This window comes from Lotus japonicus, chromosome 5 (genome assembly GCF_012489685.1).
Source record: "Lotus japonicus ecotype B-129 chromosome 5, LjGifu_v1.2".
Lineage (NCBI taxonomy): Eukaryota > Viridiplantae > Streptophyta > Magnoliopsida > Fabales > Fabaceae > Lotus > Lotus japonicus.
The window spans coordinates 57,392,413-57,416,612 of record NC_080045.1 but is presented as its reverse complement, the minus strand read 5'-3'; the positions used below and the strand labels follow the sequence as shown (position 1 = coordinate 57,416,612).

At 34.6% G+C, this 24,200-nt stretch overlaps 3 protein-coding genes across 4 annotated transcripts; all 3 read right to left on the bottom strand.

Moving 5' to 3' along the window:
* Positions 1 to 120: 120 nt before the first annotated feature.
* On the bottom strand, positions 121 to 6,345 carry LOC130720107 (probable U3 small nucleolar RNA-associated protein 7). Its single transcript, XM_057570720.1, has 8 exons — positions 6,190 to 6,345; positions 6,049 to 6,114; positions 5,838 to 5,927; positions 4,448 to 4,580; positions 3,227 to 3,345; positions 2,788 to 2,855; positions 2,115 to 2,163; positions 121 to 1,347 (listed from the first exon to the last, which is right to left on the bottom strand). Exons 1-8 carry the CDS (start codon positions 6,226 to 6,228, stop codon positions 319 to 321), a joined length of 1,593 nt encoding a protein of 530 aa, XP_057426703.1. The 5' UTR covers positions 6,229 to 6,345; the 3' UTR covers positions 121 to 318.
* A 1,366-nt stretch (positions 6,346 to 7,711) lies between these two features.
* Positions 7,712 to 15,837, bottom strand: LOC130718417 (phosphoglucan phosphatase DSP4, amyloplastic). Of its 2 annotated transcripts, XM_057569002.1 has the most exons (14): positions 15,680 to 15,837; positions 15,492 to 15,564; positions 15,348 to 15,392; positions 14,620 to 14,722; positions 14,078 to 14,154; positions 13,913 to 13,989; positions 13,726 to 13,806; positions 12,765 to 12,897; positions 11,684 to 11,743; positions 11,043 to 11,099; positions 9,618 to 9,713; positions 8,659 to 8,718; positions 8,317 to 8,424; positions 7,740 to 8,051 (listed from the first exon to the last, which is right to left on the bottom strand). In XM_057569002.1, exons 1-14 carry the CDS (start codon positions 15,703 to 15,705, stop codon positions 7,920 to 7,922), a joined length of 1,128 nt encoding a protein of 375 aa, XP_057424985.1. In that variant the 5' UTR covers positions 15,706 to 15,837; the 3' UTR covers positions 7,740 to 7,919. The 2 variants fall into 2 exon arrangements, with proteins under 2 accessions (XP_057424984.1, XP_057424985.1); XM_057569001.1 differs by lacking the exon at positions 15,680 to 15,837 and having other exon boundaries at positions 7,712 to 8,051; positions 15,492 to 15,626.
* Positions 15,838 to 17,309: 1,472 nt separating this feature from the next.
* Positions 17,310 to 23,146, bottom strand: LOC130717935 (SEC12-like protein 1). The gene is made up of 11 exons (XM_057568348.1): positions 23,014 to 23,146; positions 22,632 to 22,902; positions 21,922 to 22,022; positions 21,398 to 21,530; positions 21,193 to 21,284; positions 20,805 to 20,904; positions 20,642 to 20,714; positions 20,392 to 20,512; positions 19,962 to 20,081; positions 18,168 to 18,238; positions 17,310 to 17,820 (listed from the first exon to the last, which is right to left on the bottom strand). The coding sequence occupies exons 2-11, from the start codon at positions 22,806 to 22,808 to the stop codon at positions 17,636 to 17,638; spliced, it is 1,173 nt and encodes a 390-aa protein (XP_057424331.1). The 5' UTR covers positions 22,809 to 22,902; positions 23,014 to 23,146; the 3' UTR covers positions 17,310 to 17,635.
* Between the last annotated feature and the right edge of the window lie 1,054 nt (positions 23,147 to 24,200).

Sequence of the window (24,200 nt, the reverse complement as noted above, 5' to 3'; positions counted from 1 at the left end):
TACACATCTTGTGAAGAAATAAGGTTCTCATTCACTTTACAGAGAAAACGTGAAAAGTTTAGTTCACTAATTAAAAAAAAAATCGAGATTTAAACAACATCACGTATATAAATATGCGTATAATCATAATTTCAATCATTAATTTTATAATCAATGACTATAAGAGGAATTTAAGGCAAAATTTGGATATATGCCTTTCTCAGAAAGGCAATAATAATCAACATCAAAGGCTAGAAACAACTACAAATAAAGAGCTTAGAAAACAAGAAAAATAAAAAGGAATAAAAATACATGAGTTCATCATAGGACAAAGTTTAATTATGATGATGGTTTTTTACGAGCAAACCGCTGTAAAGATACTGGCAATTCAACTCCCTCAGTAGTTTTCTGTTTCTTTTTTGATATGTTTTCCTCCTCCTGAATTTTCTGCTCCACGAAAGGTCTTTTCGCTCTACCAATTGCCTCTTGCTTTTTGTGAGCCACTTTACCAGGCTTATTTCTTCCTTTTGTTTTCTTCTTCAGTTTCTTGCTCTTAACAGCTTCAACAGCAGCTTCCATCTCAGCCTCCTTCTCCTGCATGCTTGGCTTCTCTCTTTTTGTCAGTTTCACCGACCCAATTTTCCTGGGATCCAACATGATTGTCTCTGGTGGAAGCTTATCAAGAAGAGACCGCACTTCCTTTTCTCTCCTCTGTTTCGACGTTTCAAACGGGTTCGCAACCCATGAATCGAAGTTGGGTTCCCCTGCTCCTGGAATAAGAATACTTGACCACCCCATTGAATGCCCTATGGCTAGAACATCTTCATATGGTCGAAAAACTAATCTTCCTACCTGGTAACCCTTCGCCATGGAATGCATCATGTACTTAGAGTACTTCTGTGTACCGGAAACATCCCTCAGAACCTGGGTAAATGAACCAGTACCGCAAGCAAGCAAGCCTTTTTGACTGAAATCCATAGTATTTGCATGGCCTGGTAACGTTTGAAGAGCCTCAAACTTCCTCAAATCCCAAAGCTTGATTTTTTTATCTTGCCCAGCAGTGGCCATTAAGTGGCCATTTGAGTGAAATGCCAGTGCTGTGACAGGCCCGCGATGACATAGCATCTTGACAAGAGGAGAAGAACTAGTCGGCTTCCACATAGTGACTGTACCGCTAGAGTGACCTAAAGAAACAACCGCATTGAAAGGGTTTACTTGCATCACGTTTGTACGTCCTGAGCCAGTTCGACAATTACCAACCATAGTACCCATCGTAACATCCTGATAGCGAAGCTGCCCAAATTTGTTGACAGTAGCCAGGAGAAAATGGTTTTCCAGAAACTGAAGCCTTAACACTGAACCATGTTCCTGGAAAAAGGAAATAAATCAGGCTCATAAGTAGAGTTTCAGGAGATTATAAACATTTCAAAAAGCGGACAAGCCTCAATCCAATATTCAGCAACACCTATTCTATAAACTAACCTATCTCAATTAATAAACGGACATATGTGCAAATTAGGATGTCACAATTTGAAGCAGCATTACTACTACCTATTGGATCCATACATCACAATCAGGATTGTAGGTAACTAGTAAACAAAAGGGCAGCCCAGTGCAATAAAGCTCCCGCTACGCTACGCGCGGGGTCCGGGGAAGGGTTCAACCACATAGTCTTATGTATGCAGTCTTACCTTGTTTTTTACACAAGACGTTTACAGGACTTGAACCCGTGACCTCAGTCACAAGGCAGCAACTTTTTACCATTGCGCCAAGTCCCCCCTCCCCTCGTTTTCTGTTTGAAGGTACTAGTACTTAATGTTATCAAATACCTGCCATAGCAGTATCTCATGGTGGGTTTTTAGCTCTCTGCCATGGCCGATATCCCGCCATCATTATTGGTCAAATATGGCGGGTTTTTGGCTCTCTGCCTCCTGCCACTAACAACACTACTAATACTACTACTACTAAAAGAAATTTAATGAACCTTCAGATGATGATCCCAAAACAAAAGAAAAATATCAACCAGACGACACAAGAAACTTAAATCTCCAGCACATCAAAATGGATGGTTCAACTCCAAAAGAAGCATTGCAAACGTTGAGAATTTAAAAATATTGCACAAGCAATACACCAACCTTGAGGCAGTGAAGCTCAACACCTTCACGATTATAGATGTACGGGTACCTGTCAAATTTCCAAATTTCTAGAGTCATGACAAGATGAGTGTTTCCTCAAACAAAACTAGATAAAAAAAATTCAGAGAGAAATATTTCTAATCAGCTTTTCCTAATGACAAAATATTAAGCCACACATAATCTTACAAGATTTACATGGATTAAGCTCATTCTGCAACTACAAAATAAGATAGATAGACATAAGTAAAAATCTTAAAGATTTATAAAGCCCTGGCTGTAATTTCATTTGGAAGGAAGGGAAGGATGTACAAGGAAATATGTAAGAAGAAACATAAAACCATAGGTATTCGGAAATCATGAAAATGCATGTCCTCATTGACTAAAGTATGCCAAAAATAACCGCAAAATGAGGTATTCACATCACTTTATGTGTCAGAAAGCACATATAACAGGCAGAGTCAGTGTGCAATACACATTGAGGACCCATGTCCCCGACATTTTTATAAGTTTGTTATGTTACATTTTTTAAAAAACTTCCAAAACATAGTCCCCTTGAATTACTCTTACTTTGCCATCCAGAGATGCTTTGTGTTGTAACTGTATAGAATCATTATATACAAAACCAAAATTTTAAATTGAACAGTTAGATACCAAAACAGGGTAGAGAAATTACTTTTTCTGGGCAGCGGCAAAAAATAGCTCATTATGCAAAAATGCCACATCACGCACGGTTTCTCTCACCTGAAAAACAAAGTCAAGAATAACTTTCTGTAAATCTAAATAATTTGGATCTCAGCTAGCATGTGATTTAGGGCCAGTTTGTAACTTCTTTTTTCATAAAAAACAAGGGCCTTTTCAATTTAAATACATTCTCAAAAGAATTTATAATAATTAGATAAGTTCTTTAAAAATAAAAAACCTAAAAAAAGCTGCTTTAGTGCTTTATCAGTAGCTACAAATATGAGCTTCTTAAAATTCTCAGCACTTAATGATGCCATGATGAGCATCATCAATAAAAGCAAAAAGTCAGATTATGTTCTAAACAAAAGTTAACAAGAAAACTATTAGTTTGTAAAACCCTAGGAGCAAGCTCATCTATGAATGAGCATTACCTGAAACTCTTTGATTAGGTTCAGACTCATCATGTCCACAATTCCCAGATGGCCCTTACGCCCACCAACAGCCATATACCGACCACTTGATGTAAAATCCAGAGTATATGGACCAAGTTCTGCAAATATGGACAGTGAAGAAACACAATAAAGGGCAGATCAAGAAAATAACAAAACCATTTCCATTCAAGAAGGGTTCTGTGTGCATATGCCTCATTATAATGTGGAAGATCTATTTCACCTCTAGAACAATAGTTTGGCTTTGCAATCAAATAACTTGGAATTTTCATCATGTGAGAACAGAAAATGAAAACAAATTTAGTACATCATGCTTCTCATACCATGTCCCACCAACTCATGAGGTTAATGAAGAAAACAGATTTGCTTTCAAACTCATTTGTATTTGAATTGATAGTAAAAGATCTAACTCATCTCTAGTACAATGTTTGGGCTTTGCAGCCAAATAACTTGGATTTTACATCACTTGAGCACATAAAAAGAAACTAAACTTAATAATTCCTTTCCAGACCATGCCCCAACATTGCAAAATATTACTGAACTATACGTAAATATACTGATCAAAGAACTTACAGGAAATAATCACTATATCAAGATTAATTATGGGTCATATATTACACACTCCTTGCCACAGTAAATGAATGCCTTATGGCTCATGATTAGATAAATTACCAACAGAACACCCAAACAGAAAATCTTTCCCTTCACAGTTCATATGCCCAACCAGTCACCTTCAGAGAACAATTCACCCCAAGTCTGAAGGTATTGCTGTTTCGATACAAATAATCAAACCTTAAGATATTATTGGCTCAAAAAATTTCACATTCTTGACTATAAAATAAGACAACATAATATCATTGGCCGCTCAACCACACAGATCAATATCATTGGCTCATAATATAGTTGATTAGCCGTGTAGGCCACCAACACGTGACGGTGGGAAAAAAGGTAATGAATTCTTATTTAATTTCTACAATTCTACTTATCCTTAATACTACCCCTCTCCAACAAGTACATAAAGGAACTTCTACTTGAATGAACAAACGAGTAATGACACAAGAGTCGGTGCATATTGCATCAAAACCTAAAAGTTAAAATATGGAAGGAAAAAAAAACATTACTTATATTATGTTACAGCTTACATCAGAGACATAATTCCAACCTAAACAAAAATATGAACAATTACCAATCAATTGATAGTACCTGGTAAAACAATATCATATTGATTCCTTGAGCTTAAGATATCTACTTCAGAAGCTATTGTCTCCTGTTTGATCCTCCATGTATTCTCCACACCATCAGCCTCCAGATAACCTCCTTCACTTGGCATAAGCCACTGCATAATTGTGATTAGATTATTAGAAAGGCAGGAGCTTATAAAAAAAGAAAGGCAGTAACATAGGAGTTCAAAAGCATGTAACGGTACAAATATATCTGATAACTATTAACAACTAACATCAATGACTACAAATCACACAGGATGAAATTTACTTTTTTTTTTTTGCATGTAACAACACACTAGCTACCCTGAAAATTGGAAATCCAATGGACCAATTACCCCGTGGATTCTCAACACACATAAGCCTATATTAAATACTTAAAATCAATATAGAATAGGTAATTAGCATCAAGAAGATCATAAATGTTAAAATTTACTAAGGAATGTACTCAAACGTAACATGTTACTTGAAGATTATTTGCACCAATTAACTATTTTGTAAGCTTGGTCGTGAATAACTTGACGAATGCCAAAAGATGATTCGCAACCGTCGCTAACTGTAAGCAAAATTAAATAGAAGAAAAAAGGTATTATTACCCATCAAGTAGAGTTGAAAATTACCACACTGGTCATCTTGGTCATGTCATCCCTTGTACTTATAAATGAGCAAGAACTAACTCCAAAATGTTGTCATGGATAACATCTTCCTTAACTACACTGTTACACAGCAAATTTTTTGTGCTCATTTGTTATTCCTAATCCTACCCCTCTTCAGCATTATATATTGAGAAAGAGTAAGGCCAACACGCCTTTATACTTTTCTTAACATAAATAAGGGTAGGCAAGGCATTTTGATTGTAAAAACAACTATCTTCACCAACCTAACAGCTTAGGTAACAACTTTGTCTGAGTAATTTGTCCGTAAACTACATAAATTTCACCATGCACACAATTCAAGTTTCATAAAATTCTTCACACACCAAGTTGAGCTCAGGTTTCAACTCATTCATTAATCGAGTATAGTCCATGCCAGCAAATATTTGACTTGGCTAGGCTCAACGATAAAATCCACCACGAACTAAAAGTGTAAAAACCCTAACATTGAAGGGTTAGAGCTTGTTTCCATACAGACTAAAGAACACTTATTGGAACTTATCATCTAAAAAAAGCACTAAATAAGCTCCAATAAGTATTCTAGCCTCTATGGTCCGCATCCAAACGGGTTCATTCATAATGCATGAAACCGAGTCACCTCATCATGCCAAATCCCACTATAAACCATAGCTCTGAATTGAAAAATGGAATCAAACATGCCCACATCAATTATCAACTCACTAATGTACGGCGGCGCGTAACAAATAACAAAAAACAAACCTTTTCAGCCATGGCAGCAGCTTTAGCAGATTTGTCATACAATTTCTCTCTATTAGTAAGTTGGGTCTTGAGCTTTTTATCCTTCAAACCCTGTAAACCACACAGTCCATAAATAAATAAAGATTAAAAACAACTAACATTTTTTGAAGCAAGCACAAAACATGAAGTGTAATGTAATGAATGTGAATGGTGGTTCATAGTTAGTTGTTACCTCCAAATTAGCACCTTCTCCTCTGAGGTACTTCTTTACTCTCAGGTCTAGCTCATTGGAAATTTCCTGCAAAAAGTAACAGGAAGAATAAATCAATGATTGAAGAAGAACGGTTCGAAGGGGGTTTTGGTGTGTACGTACTTGTTCAGTGGGAGGAGGAAGAGAATCGGTGTCGCCCATCTTGCCGCCGAGGAATCACGCCACAACCACCGGAAACGACGCCGCAGAGTGAATCGGAGAGAGAGGGAGGGTTTATTCGGGGTTCTGCAGAGTGAGTTTCAATGGCAATTGGGTTAGTGTTTCTTCTGAAGTAGAATGGTATCGGGTCTCGGCCCAATTATCACAGGTTTAGGGCTAAGCTCTCTCCAGGCCCAACCTAACAATTTAAAAAAAAAAAAGATGATTTGTTTTTTCTTAACTAATAGAGTATATCTGATAGTCGTGGGACTAATTTGCCCTGCAATTTGTGCATTGAGTGGTAGGTGGATTGCCAAAGAGTTTTTTTTTTTCATTTACAAGTTTTGAGAATTGCACATCAATCACTTACTTAAAGGATAAAGTGCTGAATCAATATGTTAAGTCATTTGATAGAAAAAAAGATTGATTGATGATGGGGACAAAGGAGAGGATGCATGTAGGGGTGGTAATAAGTTAGGTCAGACTATGTTGTGTGAAAAAGTCATACTTGATAGTTTTGATTTTAATGTCTAAGCCTAACATATTATATATCACATATTGTTTTTTAGTATTTATTTTTGCACATAGGGATATTTTACCAACAAAATTATTTAGTGTGTGAAAATATTAAGCTTTGGGTGTGCAAAAGTTAATCCCTACGGACTAACTTTTTTCTGAACGTCCCTAAGAACTAGCTTGATTTCATTGAAAGTTAAGTATAATCTGATAGCTTATTTAAATGTCAGTTTTATTATAAAACCTAAAGCCAAAAATCATGTTTGTAGATAGGACGTCAGATTTATAGATATATCTATAAAGTATAAACAAAGTAGTACGATTATAAGCTATTATGTTTGGATGAAAACATACTTGATTAAGTTGACTTTGCTAGGGTCTAAAAACCTATTTAAAATCTCATTTCAAAGTAAATGTGTTTAAATAGGCCATAACCATATTTCTTCTTCTTCTTTTTTTAAGTCATAACCATATTTCTAAATAGACTTATATTCATATAATAGCGGAAAAAAATTGTGGCATCATATTAATTCAATTTCACTCTTTTTGTTCAAATCACATTTATATTTAAAAAATACTTTTGACTATCATTCACAAACACAAATTCGATCACCCAAATTTTATGTTGTGCAAGAGACAACAAAAAGAAGAAGAAAAGCTAATCACACAAGAAAACTACACTTGTGGGATCCGCCAACAAAAATTCAACTAGACCAACAAGAGTGCAATGAATGCTAAGCTAATCCTCATTAAAATTTCTCTTTTTTTTACCAAAATAATATCTCATTTTTTGACAAGTCCGCACAAGTGTTACCATCATGGTATGTAATGCACAGCTCAATCACAAGATAAAGAATGGCTCTGCGCAACACAAGAGTTAGTTTGGCATACAATGCGCCTACAGCCATGGCTCCAAGAAAGAGACAACCCTCAGTCCATGGTCTCTGAAACTTAATTTTATCAAACATAATTTTACGAAACTTGAAGACAAATTGTAATAAGATTTAATAATGCTACAGAAATTAGATTGCTATGGCACTTGAAATCATAAGATACAGAGATCTTGTGATCTAAGGTTTAAATTCAGTTGTTTTATTAGATATCATATTACATTATATACGTGCGTCTTCTGTTATTAGTCTATACATACATGTGAACAACCAAGTGCATTTGATGGTTCACAGATCCTCATCAGGGAAAGCTTCAAGAAACTCTTTTATTCTTAGGCGTTCATCCTTTATGAGATCAGGATCATCACCAGTCAATCTCTCCCGAAGGGAGGCATTAGCACCGTTCGTACCATCAAGGACCTGTTCAGAGAAGAAGCACGTGAGATCAAGAAACTAAGTATATGTTTGGATTTCTATTGAACTAAACACGATGCACGTTATAAAATTCTGCTTCTCTGTTTGTACGTTAGGATATGTGAAATCAAATACAAACAGAGAAACACACAGACTAAAGATGCAGTGCACAAGCTTCTAATGATCTAAAAATGGATATTGGAAAAAACTAAAGTCAGATAGTAAAATAACTCTAGCTTTTCCAAGCTAAGTAGTGGAAATTGAAACTTACTTGAACAAAATTGTTGACGTGGCCGTCTTTGTTGGGAGAGGTTACAAGCTCATCCTTATTGCATGTCCATTCCCCATCAACAATGTACTTGTACTCGTACCGTCCTTCCTGGTAAATAGGGCAAGAAGATGAAATTCATTTCTCATCGATTTAATGAAATAAACTACAGATCTGCATATGCAGAAACTAGCACGTGCATTCCAAGTTTCCAACTTCTGAATTCTTAACGGCCAAGATACCTTTATAGTGATCAGATCTCAAGCTATTTGGTCGTTCATCAACACGGAAAAAAATTTCAAAACTAACAACAGCATAGTTTTAAGTTTTAACGAGTGCACTTACAGGTAATTCCCTGTTAAGAAACCACGAACCACGTTTGTCATCAAAATTTAGAGGCATTCTCTGAAAAGGGATCAAGATATTTGAGTAAAGATTCAGCATGAAATCATGTCAACCATAAGGTTTAGCATATGTTTAAACATAATAATAAATAAGTCAAACTATGTAATTCAGATCATACTGGCAAGACATCAGTAGTCAGGTCAACTTTGTACAACCCAGGACCAAACTGGGAATTTCAAGAGACTTTTTTTAAATTATTTGGACAGAAATACTGATAGCAGCAGTGGTGGAAAAAAGAGAGAATTGGTAGCATCCAATAAGCAATTATAAGCTGCTAACTTATAGGGGCCTTTACTTAAAATGTATCATCTACTAAACAGACATTGATGCTTGAAGTGATGTGTTAGCTCTGAAATGGAGTTAAGCACACTACTTCAAGGATTGACTAATGGGGTCACATGTGACTATGTCAAAAACGAAAAGAAACAGATAGATAGAAGATAGAGGACAATAGGGGAAGCAGATCGGGCCTAGCATATATTACTTGATATCTAGATATTCATCATCCAAGTATTTCTTATCTATATTATAGAAGTGATGTGATAGCAGATCTGGCCTAGCATATATTTCCCTTCTCAAATATTTTGACACTGAAACATCAGCCACCAGTGATTCAATTAATCAAAATGATTCTTCAGTCTCACATTGACAATTGCCAGAGGCTACACAAGATATTTTCAAAATATTCTATAATAAAAACCAACATGAAAATCCCAACAGAAAACCAAAGACCATACATTTGTATATGTTTCAAAGCAAAATAAGCAGTTAACAAGTTAATGGTGGTGATGATGACATCTGAATATCGGATAATGTTGCCATGTAATGTAGCATTGCACTTTCTATAATAGAGGAACTGAGACATTTCTCAAATCTAAATAAGGAGGCTGAATCATCACCTGCCCCCATCCAATATCAAGTCCAGAAATCTCCACTCTAGAGCAATTTCTGTGTTCCCATGACAAAGTGACAGGCTTCTTACTGAGGCCTGTAAGCTTTAAGTACCATAAATAAATAATGATTAATGGTATGATTAAAATAAAATCAGCAGACACACACACACACATATACATAGAATCAGATATTTGCATTATATTAAAAGGGAATAAAGATATCCAAATAACTAAACAGATAATTTAGTATATTCAACCATATCATTAAATGGCATGTAACATCTCAGGTCATGGTACCTATTCAAAGGGTGGCATTTGAATGAAGCAGTCAAATGGTCCAGTTACAAAAGAATGTTCTTTTTTATATCCATGGTCATTTTAGGTCCCTTGACAATGCTATAACGTACTTGAAATGCAAGGTTTGAGAATAAAACAGGGGAATGTAAGATTTTCTGGAAGTGTGCTTCGTGACCTATGTGGAGTGGTGCATTTAGCTTAATCAATGCTCCAGTTTTAAATTGGAATTTGTTCCACTCTTTTTCATACCTTTATCTTATATTGGGATATTTCTATTACACGATCCAATCTTCTTCCAAAGTACTAATTGTGGCTAGAATTATGGTCATGTAGTTGAACTGTTTTTTTTATATTCATCCTCCATTGTATTCTCTTTTTCTCTCCTCTTATGCTCACCCAACTTCCTAAACAGGAATAAAATAGTATGCCTTCCATGTGAAAATTTACTCCATCAAACTGGCTTAAAATGTTACCCGACTATCCAATATGAAGTTTTCTTGGAATATGCATCATTCTAGACACCCCAACGGCCCAACCGCAAATTTCTATCTTTTCATTCCTTTGCACTACTCATTGTTGTAGATTCTATACTCTGTTCAAATCATTAACATCACCAAATTTTCTATATGAAGTTTTCTTAGCATATGCATCGTTCTAGATTAGACACCCCATCCGCAAATTTCATCTTTTCATGTCTTTGCAACTCACTGTTGTAGATGCTAACCTCTGTTCAAATTATTAACAGTAGGTTAAGGCCTCTCCCTACTTGAAAATTGTGTGGGAAAAAAAAAGGTGAGTTTTGAACCCATGATCTTAATGGGAAAGAATCGAGTCATATCTAGGACAGTGTGATGATCTGTTAGAATGATTGATAGAGAAAACCACTTCCAAGGTCAGGTTTCTTATAAAAAATGATTATTGTCCAATGAAAAGATAAAAAACAAAGTCAGGAACAGCATCAACTAAATTATAGCATTGGACTTCGTACAATAAACTAATAATGTCAGCTTTTAATGTTAAAAGGATTCATAAGGATGATCACACCTGTAACGGAATAATAAAAAACTATTGTTCAAAGATTTAGAGCACAGCACAGCACAATCAATAAACATAGAAAAAAACAAATAGACTCACAATATCAGCAGTTGCACTTTTTATGGCATCCAGTTTTGGAAAGCACGACCTTTTGCTCTGCAAGAATATAAAGCACAAGAAAACTCAAGTTACTTCAATTTCCTTTCCCTCTTGTGATCAATTGCATTATAAACTGGCTCAGAAAAACTATAATCATCAAACTACTGGAACGAGAATTCTAAGACATGCAGAAAAGTAAAATGATATTAAATAAACTTCATAATGTATAAATAAAAAAATATTCAGAAAATATGCCACAAACTGAGTTGAAGAACAAAGGTAAATAAAATATCAAATGAGACTATGAGAGTGCTAGAAAAGAAGATATGAGAAAATAAATCTATCAGTAGGTTAACTCTCCACCACCATAACTCACAAATACCAAAGTAAGAAACTTAATATTCCAATCTAATAGTGATTCAACTATCTGTAACTGTTGTAGAATTGATAATTGCTACCTAATCATTATGCACAAAAATTATAAATGCTGTAAACTAAATTTGAGAAACAAAAACGGGAAGAGTTACTTCAGTATAATCGAAGCAAATAGGAATACAAAAAACCAAGGCTCATATAATCCACCAAGACTCCTAATACACTAGAAAGTGAAACAACAAAAAATAAGTATAGAGTAAAGTTACCTGAAGTAGTCTATTAGCCTCATCAAGTTTATAACCCAGAACCCAAAACATATATGCCAACTGAAACAAAACAAAATGTTAGTACATGACCAATTGAGATCAACTGATACTTATCATTTAAAATGTAGCTGGGCTACAGAACAGATAAGCCATGATTCATGACATGCCAAACTATTTGAGAAGAAGAAAAATCAACCCTACTGACTTTTTAATCTCTATTGTCATGACAGTTTGATTGACTAACCCATTTTGCCTCTAGTTTATCTGGATCTTTCTTTATATTGATCAATAGGTAATTCTACGATGTAAAGCAATAATGAATATACAGTCCACAAAGCTCATATTTTCTGTTTACAAATTACAATTCTCTATAAAAAAAATATCAATTTAAGGATTTCCATGCTACCTTCTCTCTCTACAAAAACAAAGCCAGCTTCAGAAAACAACTATAGATGAAATTAGGAGTGATTACAACCATATGGCATACACTCAAGCCATATCAACTCAAACGATTCTAGTAGTTAGGCGAGAATACAACCAGATGGCATGCACCTTGGCCATATCTCATATAATGATTTTCATGTTTTACACGAAAAGGATAGACAACAAAAAGGGTGGCCTAGAGCGTGAGGCTCCAACTATTGTAAAGGTTGGGGAAGATCAGATGCACATATATCTTAACCGTGACTGGAGAGTCTGTTTACGTGACCAGAACCTGTGACTGCCAAATCACATGGCAACAACCATAAGGTGGTACTAAATTAGATTTGATCTATATGCCTGTTTCAAAACTCATTTGAGTGATGAAAGTGAAAAGTTTCAGCATTGAAAATGATTTATGGATGTATCGAACAAATCAATATTTTAAGTGTTTAACTGCTGAACTAAAAGCATTCAGCAAGCTAAACATCTCTGAATACACTCAAGCACTAGTCCATTCTTTATTTAGCTTATTAAATGAGAAATTATTTCCTTTGGTATACCCAGAAAACCAAGTGGCAAAACGCTTGGTTGTTATTGTTGTAGACATATACCCAGAATTCTGGAGCAACATGTACATCAGAAATGAAACCTATCATACCGCAACAGCCGGAGCTCTTCCAAGTCCAGCAGTGCAATGTATATATGTCACCCCTCCATTGGAGGTAACTGCCTTGTATAATTTGCTAACTACAGCTGGAAGCCGCATCCGTAAATCAAATGCATCGAAGTCCCTGTTACATCCCCATTAGATCATCATTGAATTTGAAAAGGTGCATGGCATACAAAGGAAACAGAATGTGTAACGCAAAAGATATCACTTTTTAGCTATGTATACCATGACGACATAGAAAAACTAGTAGTAGTTACTAATTACACAAAATGTACAACATACATGAAATGCAGAAATGACTAAAATTAACCAGTAAGGTCTTAGGAAATTAGAAACTATATATGCAACGTGGCATTACCAACTAATCTTGCCCAAAAACCCATATGCTGTAAGGAGTAAAATAATTTACAAAAGACAACAAAGTAACAGAATTTTGGGCAGGAATTATTTCAGCTAGTTTCAAAGATCGATTTCACAGCATCCAGTTCAATATCAATTTTTAATATCAGTAATTCTGGTCAATTTGGGTTTCCCAGAGATATCATTGATAAAATATTTACAAGATAATATCTTCATTGAATCGTAGAATATTTTAAAATATTTAGAATCCTTTTTAGTAAAACATATTTAGTATATACTGTGCAAATGAATAGTCATTTGATTGAGAAATCAACATTTGGAGTTATTTTCTAATTTGTGTCCTTATTTAATTGGAGTTTGTAGTCAGTCTTCTGCAGTAGTAATGTTCTTGGCTTATGCCAGCAATACTATACAATTTACTTAACCTAATTATTAGGGCAGATAGGACCATTGAATGAGTATTCTATATCATATTATCAACACAACATATCAATCCAATATGATAATGTTCAGAACCTCCATCTCCCTTTCACTCCTTACTGATCTACACCCTATAATTTCTTCACCAATTATAATGTGAATTACTGACCTTATCTCAGCACGCAAGTGTTGAATGTCATTGAATGTCTTAGCATATTCTTGTATGGCTTTGATATCAACTCCGAAATATCTACGTAGTTGTAAAGAAACACAATGGTTTTGTTTGATAGATTAAAAATGAGGTATTTGTCTCAAATGCTAAAAGTGAACCACATTAAACAAATTGTTCAGGATACTCTAAGTCTGGATTTTGTTGCAAGCAAAATATAGTTTTCACTCCGATTTTCCTCAGTTTATCAACATCTTCAGGAGTCTGGTAATTTAAGATAAAAATAAAAGTCAGAAGCAAACTAGATTTGACAGAACTGGTTCAGGTATTCATAAGTGGAACAAAAACAAACCTGTAGGCATGATCCCACAATTAAGTCTGGACGGATGAAGTTGTAGTTCATTCCTAATTCATGCCTATAAGTCAAAACTGCATAAAACTTTGTTAGAAAGGGTTAACAACATTAAATATACAAAGAAAAAAAAAACAGGACAGCCATGCCCATGACAGAAGTAATCTTTTAGTTAACCCAAACTACTACTACTAGCTGAATACAAATATTAACAAACTTAAGGCTCTCACAATTTATCTTAGCTAACAAAATGAAGGTTACCTCCCCAATTTGAAATATTTTATGACATTTTACCCAAAAAAGAAACTACAATTAACTTGAAGCTTAAATGAAAGACAATCTCTTTTTTCCTCTAACTGCCTTCCAAGTTATCTTTAAATTTATGAGAAACAATTAAAGAAGACTTCACTATGAATGGATTTATATTGAAATTTTAGATTTTGTTAGAGACCAATGCCTAGTTTGATCAATATAGCCAAGTCCGCCTAGCAAGGTAAAGCTTGGTTGTTGCTGAATTAGAACCACAAAATGATTAAACATACCAGCACCCATGGCTGCTGTCATGTCATGACTATATGTCTCGGACTTTTCCTCCTTCACATCGGAGCTACTTGTCTCTGCACTGGGTACAGAACCAGAAGTGGACTGCAAAAGTAAATTCCAATCATGCTCTTTAGAAAACACAAGAAATGTGAAGCAGAGGGGACACAAGTAGCTGATACTCATCTTCCTAGATTCCTAGTTAGGTTATCTGACCTAAGTGATAATTAATGAAAAGATGAATATCCCAGAAATACCAAATGGCCTTCTTGTTTTTCAATTCTAATTACTTCTACAGTGATATATGCTTGTTATCTTTATTTAATTTTGTTCCTGTTCATTCACCAAAATTACAAAATGTGCAACTTATCAAATGACATCATCATCATCATTGATTTTGGTGCATTTCAGAATATCCCATTAACATTCCATACACACTCACATGCTGTTTAATACTATTCCTACAGATAGAGTGGACTCTTCACACAATCTCATCATTCAGCTTTAAGACAATTGAGCAACCAGATACCAATCCTATGATCTTGTCAAGTTAAATCTACTCTTCAAAGTGCTTGTGAAGTTTTAATAGACTAGTAACATCAAACTCATGTTGATAAAAATGAACTTCAAATAACAAAATCAATGGACCCTTATGGAATCAATAAAAAACCTCCATGAGATTTAAAAATAATAATATAAAAAAAAATGGGAAAGTAAATCTCAAAGCTACCTTGATTGCCATGCTTCGATTATGATGAGAACTATTGAAGATTCCCTGTATCCACCATAAAAAAGATTGAGACTTTCACATACCCATTAACGCATTAAGAGGAAAAATGCAATCTTTTAAGCAAGCAGAGAGAGAGAGATGTACCATGGAAAGTGTAGAGAATGGGAGATTCTTGTGGTGGCGCGCAACAACTGATTCGAAGGGAAGAACAGAGGATCTGAAAATGGAGAAAGAGAGAGAAAAAAGTGCATGCAAGAATCTCATTCGATTTGGACCATAAAAGAGTGTTACAGTATCATATAAGAATGAAAAAGTGAGGAGAATTAACGAACCTAGGAAGATTCTGAAGACAGTTCATGATTGGAACAGGAGTTCTGAGCAGAGTTTGTGTGTTGTGTTGTATGTTGAAGAAGCTCAGTTGTCAAGTGGGAATTTATATAAGATGCCTTTCAGATCAATTCATAGATTCATAGTCAGATATTTTCTTCTTCTACTCTCTTCCTTGAACTTTTATTCATGTGGAGCCAAAACCAGAAAAAGACAACACTTCTTAACTCTCAATCTCTTACTGTGTATTTGGATTTTTTAACTCGAAAGGGATCCACGTTGAAGTTAAAATGTCTCAAATCTGTTTTTCCGATCCATGTTATAGTCGACTTGGTAAATTTTAGCTTCTTGGTTGCGCTTTGAGATACCTAAAATTATGTTTGCATTGGCTTTAACGTCAAAACAACATGCGGTCGGTGATTCCCTTTCTACATTTGCTTCATTATTTTTTGGTGCTTATGCTTCATTAGGGTTAAATATTGTAAAATTTGATTTTATCTCTTGTTTTTAAAAAAGAGTTTTAGTTGTAGTTACTTATTTTGTTAAATACCCTGAGTTCAATGTTTGAGCATTACATTACTATTAATAAATTGTAGTTATTTAAATATGGTGACTTCACATTAAGAATTATTTAATTACTCCACTCATTGTCTAGAATGAAAATTGGGCTATTTTTTTATACATCGGAAGAGGAAAATTGGGCTATTGAACACAATAGGGAGCTAGAAAATATTATGAAAAATGGTTAATCAAAATAAAATAAAAACTAGAGATTTGTGAGAGTTGAAAATATATTTACACTTGTGACTTGATGTCCCTGAAATTCAATTTGGAGAATAATCCTCTGTTCTTTAATGAACAAGAAGAAAAGTGTTAAATAATATCTTTACAGTAGAGACTCAATTGAAATGTTGTATTTTTATTTTTTGAGACAACAATCTTCACATTAATGAATTTATTTTTTAAAATTGGAATGACAATTTAAAGGTGTGAATTGTGAGCAACGTGAAATTGAGTTCACCCACGTGAAACGCGTGAAACATGCACGGGAACTAAGTGAGTATTATATTTTAGGAACACTATTGACACTTAATTTCTAGCACTCTACCTTTAGTCAAAATTTTCTTGTAAATTATATGGTTTTACTCTCAATTTAGCGGGATCTAATGATTATAACTGCATAGGTCGAAATAGAATAGAATGTTACTAGTATATTCCTCTTTGACAAAATCACATCAACTCATTTTAATTCAAATATCAGTTTAGTATACTCCATGATTTGAGTTAAAGCAGTAAAACACACTTTCTCGTTAAGTCACACCACAATTTAAACGGGTGAAAACAATAATTTGCAAACTGTTATCCAAAACCAAAAGCTAAGGCACAACTCCTACACTGATATTTACATTCTATAAAGTTCTCTAAATAAATTTTGAATGACTTATGATCGAACATAAAAAATGACAGACACATTTTTGACATATTCTTATCATATTTTGTGTGATAGCAAAATAAAAGGAAAATGGAAAGATATCCACATACACGCCTCTTCAATGGATCTCATCACGTTGGAAACTTGGTAGATTTTCACACTTAGGTTGAGAAGTGCTTCTGAAACAAGCAACATGAAGTAGCTTTCGTGAAGAGAAAATTAATTCTAAAATATTTCAACGTGAAAACAAACATGCTCATAGTTACCATGCAGCCTCAAGTGCAACATGTAAACTTGAAGAAACAATTTGATTATTCCTAAAGTTTTTTCTAATTAAAATTACATATCAATAATGGCCTTTAGGAATTTTCACCAGAAAAGAAAAAGGAAGTAAATGCTTGTAATGCAGTCAACAGCCTACATCTAGGTGTGTAATCCTGAGATGAATGTTGATACCACTTGACAGCTTCCAATCCAACAGCATTGAGGACAGGGTCAATAATGTCAATGTGGTCACATCTACTGATCATCACAATTCAATGTCAATTTGATCATGAAAAGAATGGGGATTGGGATCTCTTATCAACCTTGGTCTTGCTGGTTGGTTTTTTCCCATGGGAAAGTTCCAGAATGAATCAGAGTTTTCAAAGAATATGTAGAACACAATAGCTGATGCTATGAATAGTCCTACAAGCACCACATAGATCTGCCACTCTGCAGGTTCGCACAGGAAAATTTAAATTGATTAGACATTATAGTATGGCCACAGAAGGGAGGAGTCAATGTTGGTATCTGTTCACATGTGTGTTTGTATGTGTGATCTGGATCCTCTCATGTGGATACGGCACATGAGACTGTCATGTTAAAACTTTGTGTCTATATCTCTATCTCTTCATACCTAATAAGCAGGTGAGACTCTAAATATTTTTGAAGAGAAAGATAGACACAAAGTTTCACATGACTGTGTCATGTGACATGAGAGAATCATAATCCGTGTGTGTGTTTGTGTGTGTGTGTGTGTGTTTGTGTGTGTGTGAGGGAGAGAGAGAGAGAGAGAGAACCTTTCCAATCTTTAGGTACATTCAATTTAGTGACCTGAGCTCCCCATTCTATTGATGTAGTAAGTACAACCCTGCATAGAAATAATAAAAGACTAGGTGAATATAGCCAAGAGCCCAGGACCAAAAGAATGGATTTATTAGGCTAACAGTTTCTTTTTCCAGGTATGATATTACTGCCTATGACCATCCAATCAAACTTCAAGTAAAAAAGGTAATGTGAGGAGGTTTGTTAGATACAGACCCGTTTGGAGGATTTAATTTGAGATTATCTTATAGCATAAGCGATTGAGCGCTTATGTAAGTGTCTTAGAAAGCTTGTGTAAATAGTTTATGATCTATCCTACCTATAAGTTGTTTTGAGCTTATTTTCATAAGATGCTCTTATTCTAGTTTATGAATAAGCGCTTATACCTACTTATAACATATTTGGAGTTTATTGGAATAAGTTTATCAAATTAGCTTATGCATAAGCTTAATTAAGTTGTTTACCCAAACACACCCATAATCTATAAATAAAATTTATATCAATGGCATAAGCTTTTAGCTGAGATTGGTTAATTGACATCAAGATTCAATTTAAAAAATGCACATTTGCTCCGGCTAATGGTAGAATGGAAAAGAACTCATCGCAAATGTTACACATGCTTGTTGGGGAAGTATAACTTATACTATATCCACATTCTATCTAAGGTGCTAGTTAGGTTGTACCGTTGTACCTTGTTCAGACCAAACACAGTCTCACTATTCAGTATTATTATTTACGGTCAGGATCCCACCAAGTTTATAGACCCCTTTCTTAAAAAGAATGAATCTGTGATGCTTGCCTTTTGTCAGATTTTCCTTGCTTTCTCAAACTAAAGCTAAAGTCACAACATGACTAAATATTCTTAGTGCAACTTATCATGCGCATAGCTAATTGTCCACTCAATGCATTCTAAATTTATAGCTTCTAAATATGGGATTCAGAGATTTCAGAACCACTGACATTAGAATTCTCTACCTACATGAAGGACCAGAAATTTAAGAAAGGTAGTGGGGGTGGGAGTGGGGACTCATTTCAGGATTTCAAAAGCAATTGTGGGAGCCAATAAAAAGAAACAAGTGCAGACCCAAGGTAAATTACTGATGTTGTTACAGTTGATAGAGCATATTGCCATATTCATATTATTGCAAATCATTTAGTTGTTTGCATAACCATCAGTCTTTTTAATTTTTATGATTAAAAGATTTTCCTTAGCTTCCAGCTTTTTGTTTTGTAAGTATCATAAGGATTAGTAGAATTCTTCTTTCTTATGTTTACAGATTAGCTAAAACTGCCCTATGCCCTAACAACTAAGTGTGTGTTTGTATACAAGTTAAACCTAAAGCGAAAGTACTTTTAGTTCTCAATCATAGAGAGGTCCAAAATTCACTTTTTATCTCGAAGTGAGTGCTAACGTCAGTTTGCACTGATGCCAACGTGTATCAGTTGAGTGCAACGTGAGCAGACTTTCATCCTAATCTATAAGAAGATCATAGTTAACTTTTTGTCTCTAAGTCAGTGCTAACACCTGTTTGCACTGTTTCCAACACGTATCCAAACATAGACTAACACTATGATGTTCCTAGATTATTACTTCTATATCCAATAAATGGAAACAATTGGTTTGAGCAATTCACTCAAAGTCTATAAATTCATAGTCTAATTTATATTCCAATATTCAAACAAATAGATTAACCCAAACTTCTTGTTAATGAAAAATGATATTTACCAGTAGAAGTGACAAATTAAAGTAACATTGCATAGAGATTTACCTTTCAGTAGGACAGAACTCAAGTGTTGCAATATTTGTACCGAGGTGTAGTCTCTTGCTATAATGGTGTATCTGCATTTTTTTAATTTCAACTACACATATGTCTCCATCTTTACTGCCCCTGAAATTACAAAAGTCTGATGAGCTGAATATTTAGTGTTATACAAGTAAAGTGCAATCAGTTACAGGACTTCAAATTTTTCCAATCAAAATATAAGAGTAGTTTATAGCTGATGTACCACAGACTCCAGTAACATAGTTATTTATAACCACACAACAAGCAATCACTTATTCTTCTTTCAACAGCTAAATTTCCCACCCCCTACACCCAAAATTATAATAATTGACCAGGGCATTGACTTTGTGCCCAAGCTACAAGTTGAACGACCATTCATAAGCCCAAAAGTTAAAAGATGACTAGAGGTTCTTACATAGAAAGGTATTTCCCATCGTGGCTAATGGACATTACAGAAGCAGACTTTCTAAGCAGCCTCTTATGTCCAATTTTGTTCCATGTGCTCATGTCCCATACTGCAGTGAAAGACTTATCACCTGCTCAAAGATAGAAGTATCCATAATAAAGGCCATGCATTCTTGATCAAAAGATAATTGAAGAATATATAGAAAATAATATAGAAATGAGTACTATAAGAATATACTTGAAATAAGATACTCTTATACCTTTCTGAACCGAGCCAAATAAAAATGGTTTGGTTCCATCCTTGGAAAAGCGACATAATTCAATTTTTTCATCCTAAAGAAACAAAAAGAAAAATTGGGATCAAGTGGTTCAATTAACTGCATACAGGTCTTGCCACAGGTACTTAAATCAAATACAACATACCGAGTTGCGAGACAAAGTAGTCAAAGGAACACCATCTTCAATCTTCCAGATTCTCGCAGAACCATCAGTAGAAGTTGAAGCCAGAAATTCTGAGTCTAGACTGAAGTACGGCACAAAATGAAGGAAAACAGTAAGTATCAATGTCATCAAAGTTTCAGAATGAAGATATTTATAATTTAAGCATGCTTTTCTTGTCTTAAAAATCATATCTACAAAGCCAAATTATTGCAGGCATGACAGTGCAAAGAAAAATTATCCATATCTGGTTGTAAGAACCAGAGAAAGATTACTCTAGCTCCACTTTATCAAGCATTTGTTACAATTCTACTGGTTTCTTGCATTAATGTATCTTTTAGAAGGATCCACGTAGACTTGTTTAGTATGCTACCTAAAATCCATATCCCGGACAGATTTGTGTGCTTTTGGTTCATCTAAGATCATGCGCATGCTAGGCCACTCCATAATTCTTAGATGTCCATCCTGCAATTGTTAAGGACAGAAGTCAAACATCAAGGATCAAATTCTAAAAAGAAAAACTCAAATTGTCAAACAGAAAATAAAAGCAATTGGTTGGACTTGATGGTGGTGCTTACCAATGCCCCAGCAGCAAATTTAGATCCATCAACACTAAAAGTAATACATTTCTGGGGACCAATACCCTGTAGAGGGGCCAGTTCCTTGGCCATGAGCTTCATGTTTTTGTCATGACCATACAGCTCAAACAACCTGCAAGCCATGAAGAAATACTTCAATTACATAAGTTCAGTTTATTATCCAACAAAGGACAAAATAATAACTCAAGGCAAATATCAGCTAGCTACGTTCAAGAAACAACTACAATTATTATGTCATACATTCCCCTAGCTCCCGGAAATAAGAACAAGAAAGAAAGAAAATTTGCAGAAATGTGTCTACGGTTTTAGATTGTCCTTCAAATCTTTAAATAGTTAGAGGAAGATAAAATGTTGGACTTCTTAACCTGAGAATATTGAATGTGGCAGTAAATTGTTTTGAGAATTGCAACATGGACACAAATTATGAAAGTACTTTCCAATAGATGAATTCAGATAGAAGAGCAAAGTTTTAATCCAAAAAAGCTTGTACAAATTAAGCTTACTTGCAGCTACCATTGCTCAAAGAGCACAGGAAATCATCCCCACTAGGATGCACTGCAATAGCAATAGGATCACCTTCCTCTGCTTCTAACACAAAAGTGGCCTGAAATAGCAATCAAACAAAAAGGTCATTAGAACCAAAGCCCCATCCAAACTGCATTTTCATTCAGCAATCCAGAAACTCAACACTAAAAACACTTTTCAGTGGAAGTGAATGGTCAATTTGGTCCCTGAAAGATTTTGGGACTGACAAGTTAGTCCATAGAAAAAGAAAATAAGCTTGAAAGTCCCTGGACCTGAATGTGTAAAACGCCAATCAAGTTAGGCCCCGCTGAAAGTTTTGATCATCTAAAACATACGCCAAGTTAGTACCCGTATGACCTTACTTGACTGACGTTTTACACATTGAGGGACAAGTTTATCATTCACTCCTTTTCAGCAACAGAAATTGTGCATAACTATCTGCTTCAGGGAGGAAAAAAAAAAACTATTTCTCAGCTGACACCAAAAGGGTATGCACCAAACTAGTCATATTACATGCAGTTTACTCTATAGAGCATACCATACACACATAAACAAACACAACCCATATAAAAAAAAAATACAACAACAACCGTTTCTTTAAAACGAAAAGGGTATGCACAAAAGAGATTAATATTTTGAATAGGACACTCTATTGTCTATACAAACATATAGTGATTGAGATGAATACCAGAGGGGAGGTAGACAAGGAAGTGGTATTGGGATCGAATGAGAAAATCTGAAGCAAAGAAGGACAAGAATCTCCACGCCTGGACCTTCCCAGAACCGCTAGATTGACATTCTCAGGCCTCCGAATCCACGACCCGCACGTAACCGGACCCTGCGGTGACCCTGAATCATTCTCCATCCAAGTGTTCAAAAGCTGGATACCCAGATTCAAAGTTCGATTCTTTTTCCAATTGGGTACTCGAAATCAAGCTTTTTTTCTTCTTCTGAGATCGCTGAATTTGATTGTTCAGACAATTCAACACACATAAATAGAAATATCTGAGATAGAGAGAGAAAATGAAATTAGGGTCAATGAGTGCAAGTAGGACAGAAAGTGGCTTTGCCTTGTTGCGTTTGTTTGATGATTATTTAATGAAACAAGGTGCAGAGAGTGTAATGTGAAGCATGCTTGTGATGTCTCTCTTTATCATGCGATGTTGTTTGTTTAGACTATGGTTTAGATTTTAGGGTGTTGATGATGATGATGAATTTTGGGATATTAAGACTTTAGAGAAGATTAAATTAATTAAATTAAATTATTGAGGTGATATGTTTGTTTGTTTGTTATTATATCTTTTGTTTGAAAAATTTGAAGTGATTTGTTTAATACATGGGAGATAATGGGTTAATAATACAATGATGAATTGAAGAAACATTGTCAACTCTTGGAATATTCGTTAAAGATTACGCGGTCGCAGCATTGGGAAAAGGTCTTTGGGGTTGTGACTTGTGCCGTATGGTGACAAATAAAATACTACTACTAGGTTCACATAATGGGCTTATGAGAGTGAGTGGTGTTTTAGTACTTTTAGGTTTGATTAGAACTAATTTTGAAATAATTGATTTTGACCCGTTGGAGAGAGCTTATTTGAGTTTATCTAATATTTTCTTCGATTTTTTTTTATAAGGAACACTTTGGAAAACAAATTTATCATTTTTATAAGAAACACTCTTATTAAATTATGTCAAATAATCAATTCTAATGCAAAGAGACTTATTAAGATGAATGAGTTTGAGGAATTAATTTTGAATAGAATTGATTTTGTACATCTATTAAGATGAATGAGTTCGATTTCCAATGTTGAGAAGGTCGAGTTATAAAGGAGGGCTTCCTAAGTCATGCTTTTGTTAAAGGCTTGATGTCTTTAGAGTTTGTGATGTTGTATTAGGATAATTGATGGATTAATCTAATGTAATTGAACATTAAGTCAGCACACCCCAAATGATTATGTTCGTAAAGAAGCTTGAGCGAGCGAGCACTTGTCGACTGATTAAGCATAAGGGGGCCGTCATTAATGAAGAATACATGCTTTTTAAAAATCTAATGAAAATACGTGCAAGAAGTCATTAAATATATCATTTTCTATATTTTGTGTCAGGTTATAAATGTCATAATGAAACCCCCTCTCACTAGATACATCTAATATATAATCTCATATTGTGACTAATGAGAATAGTTTAGTCTATCACCATATATTAAATTTAAGTTTTAATTTTTAAATTCATGGAGTTATGTTACGTATTTATTTCT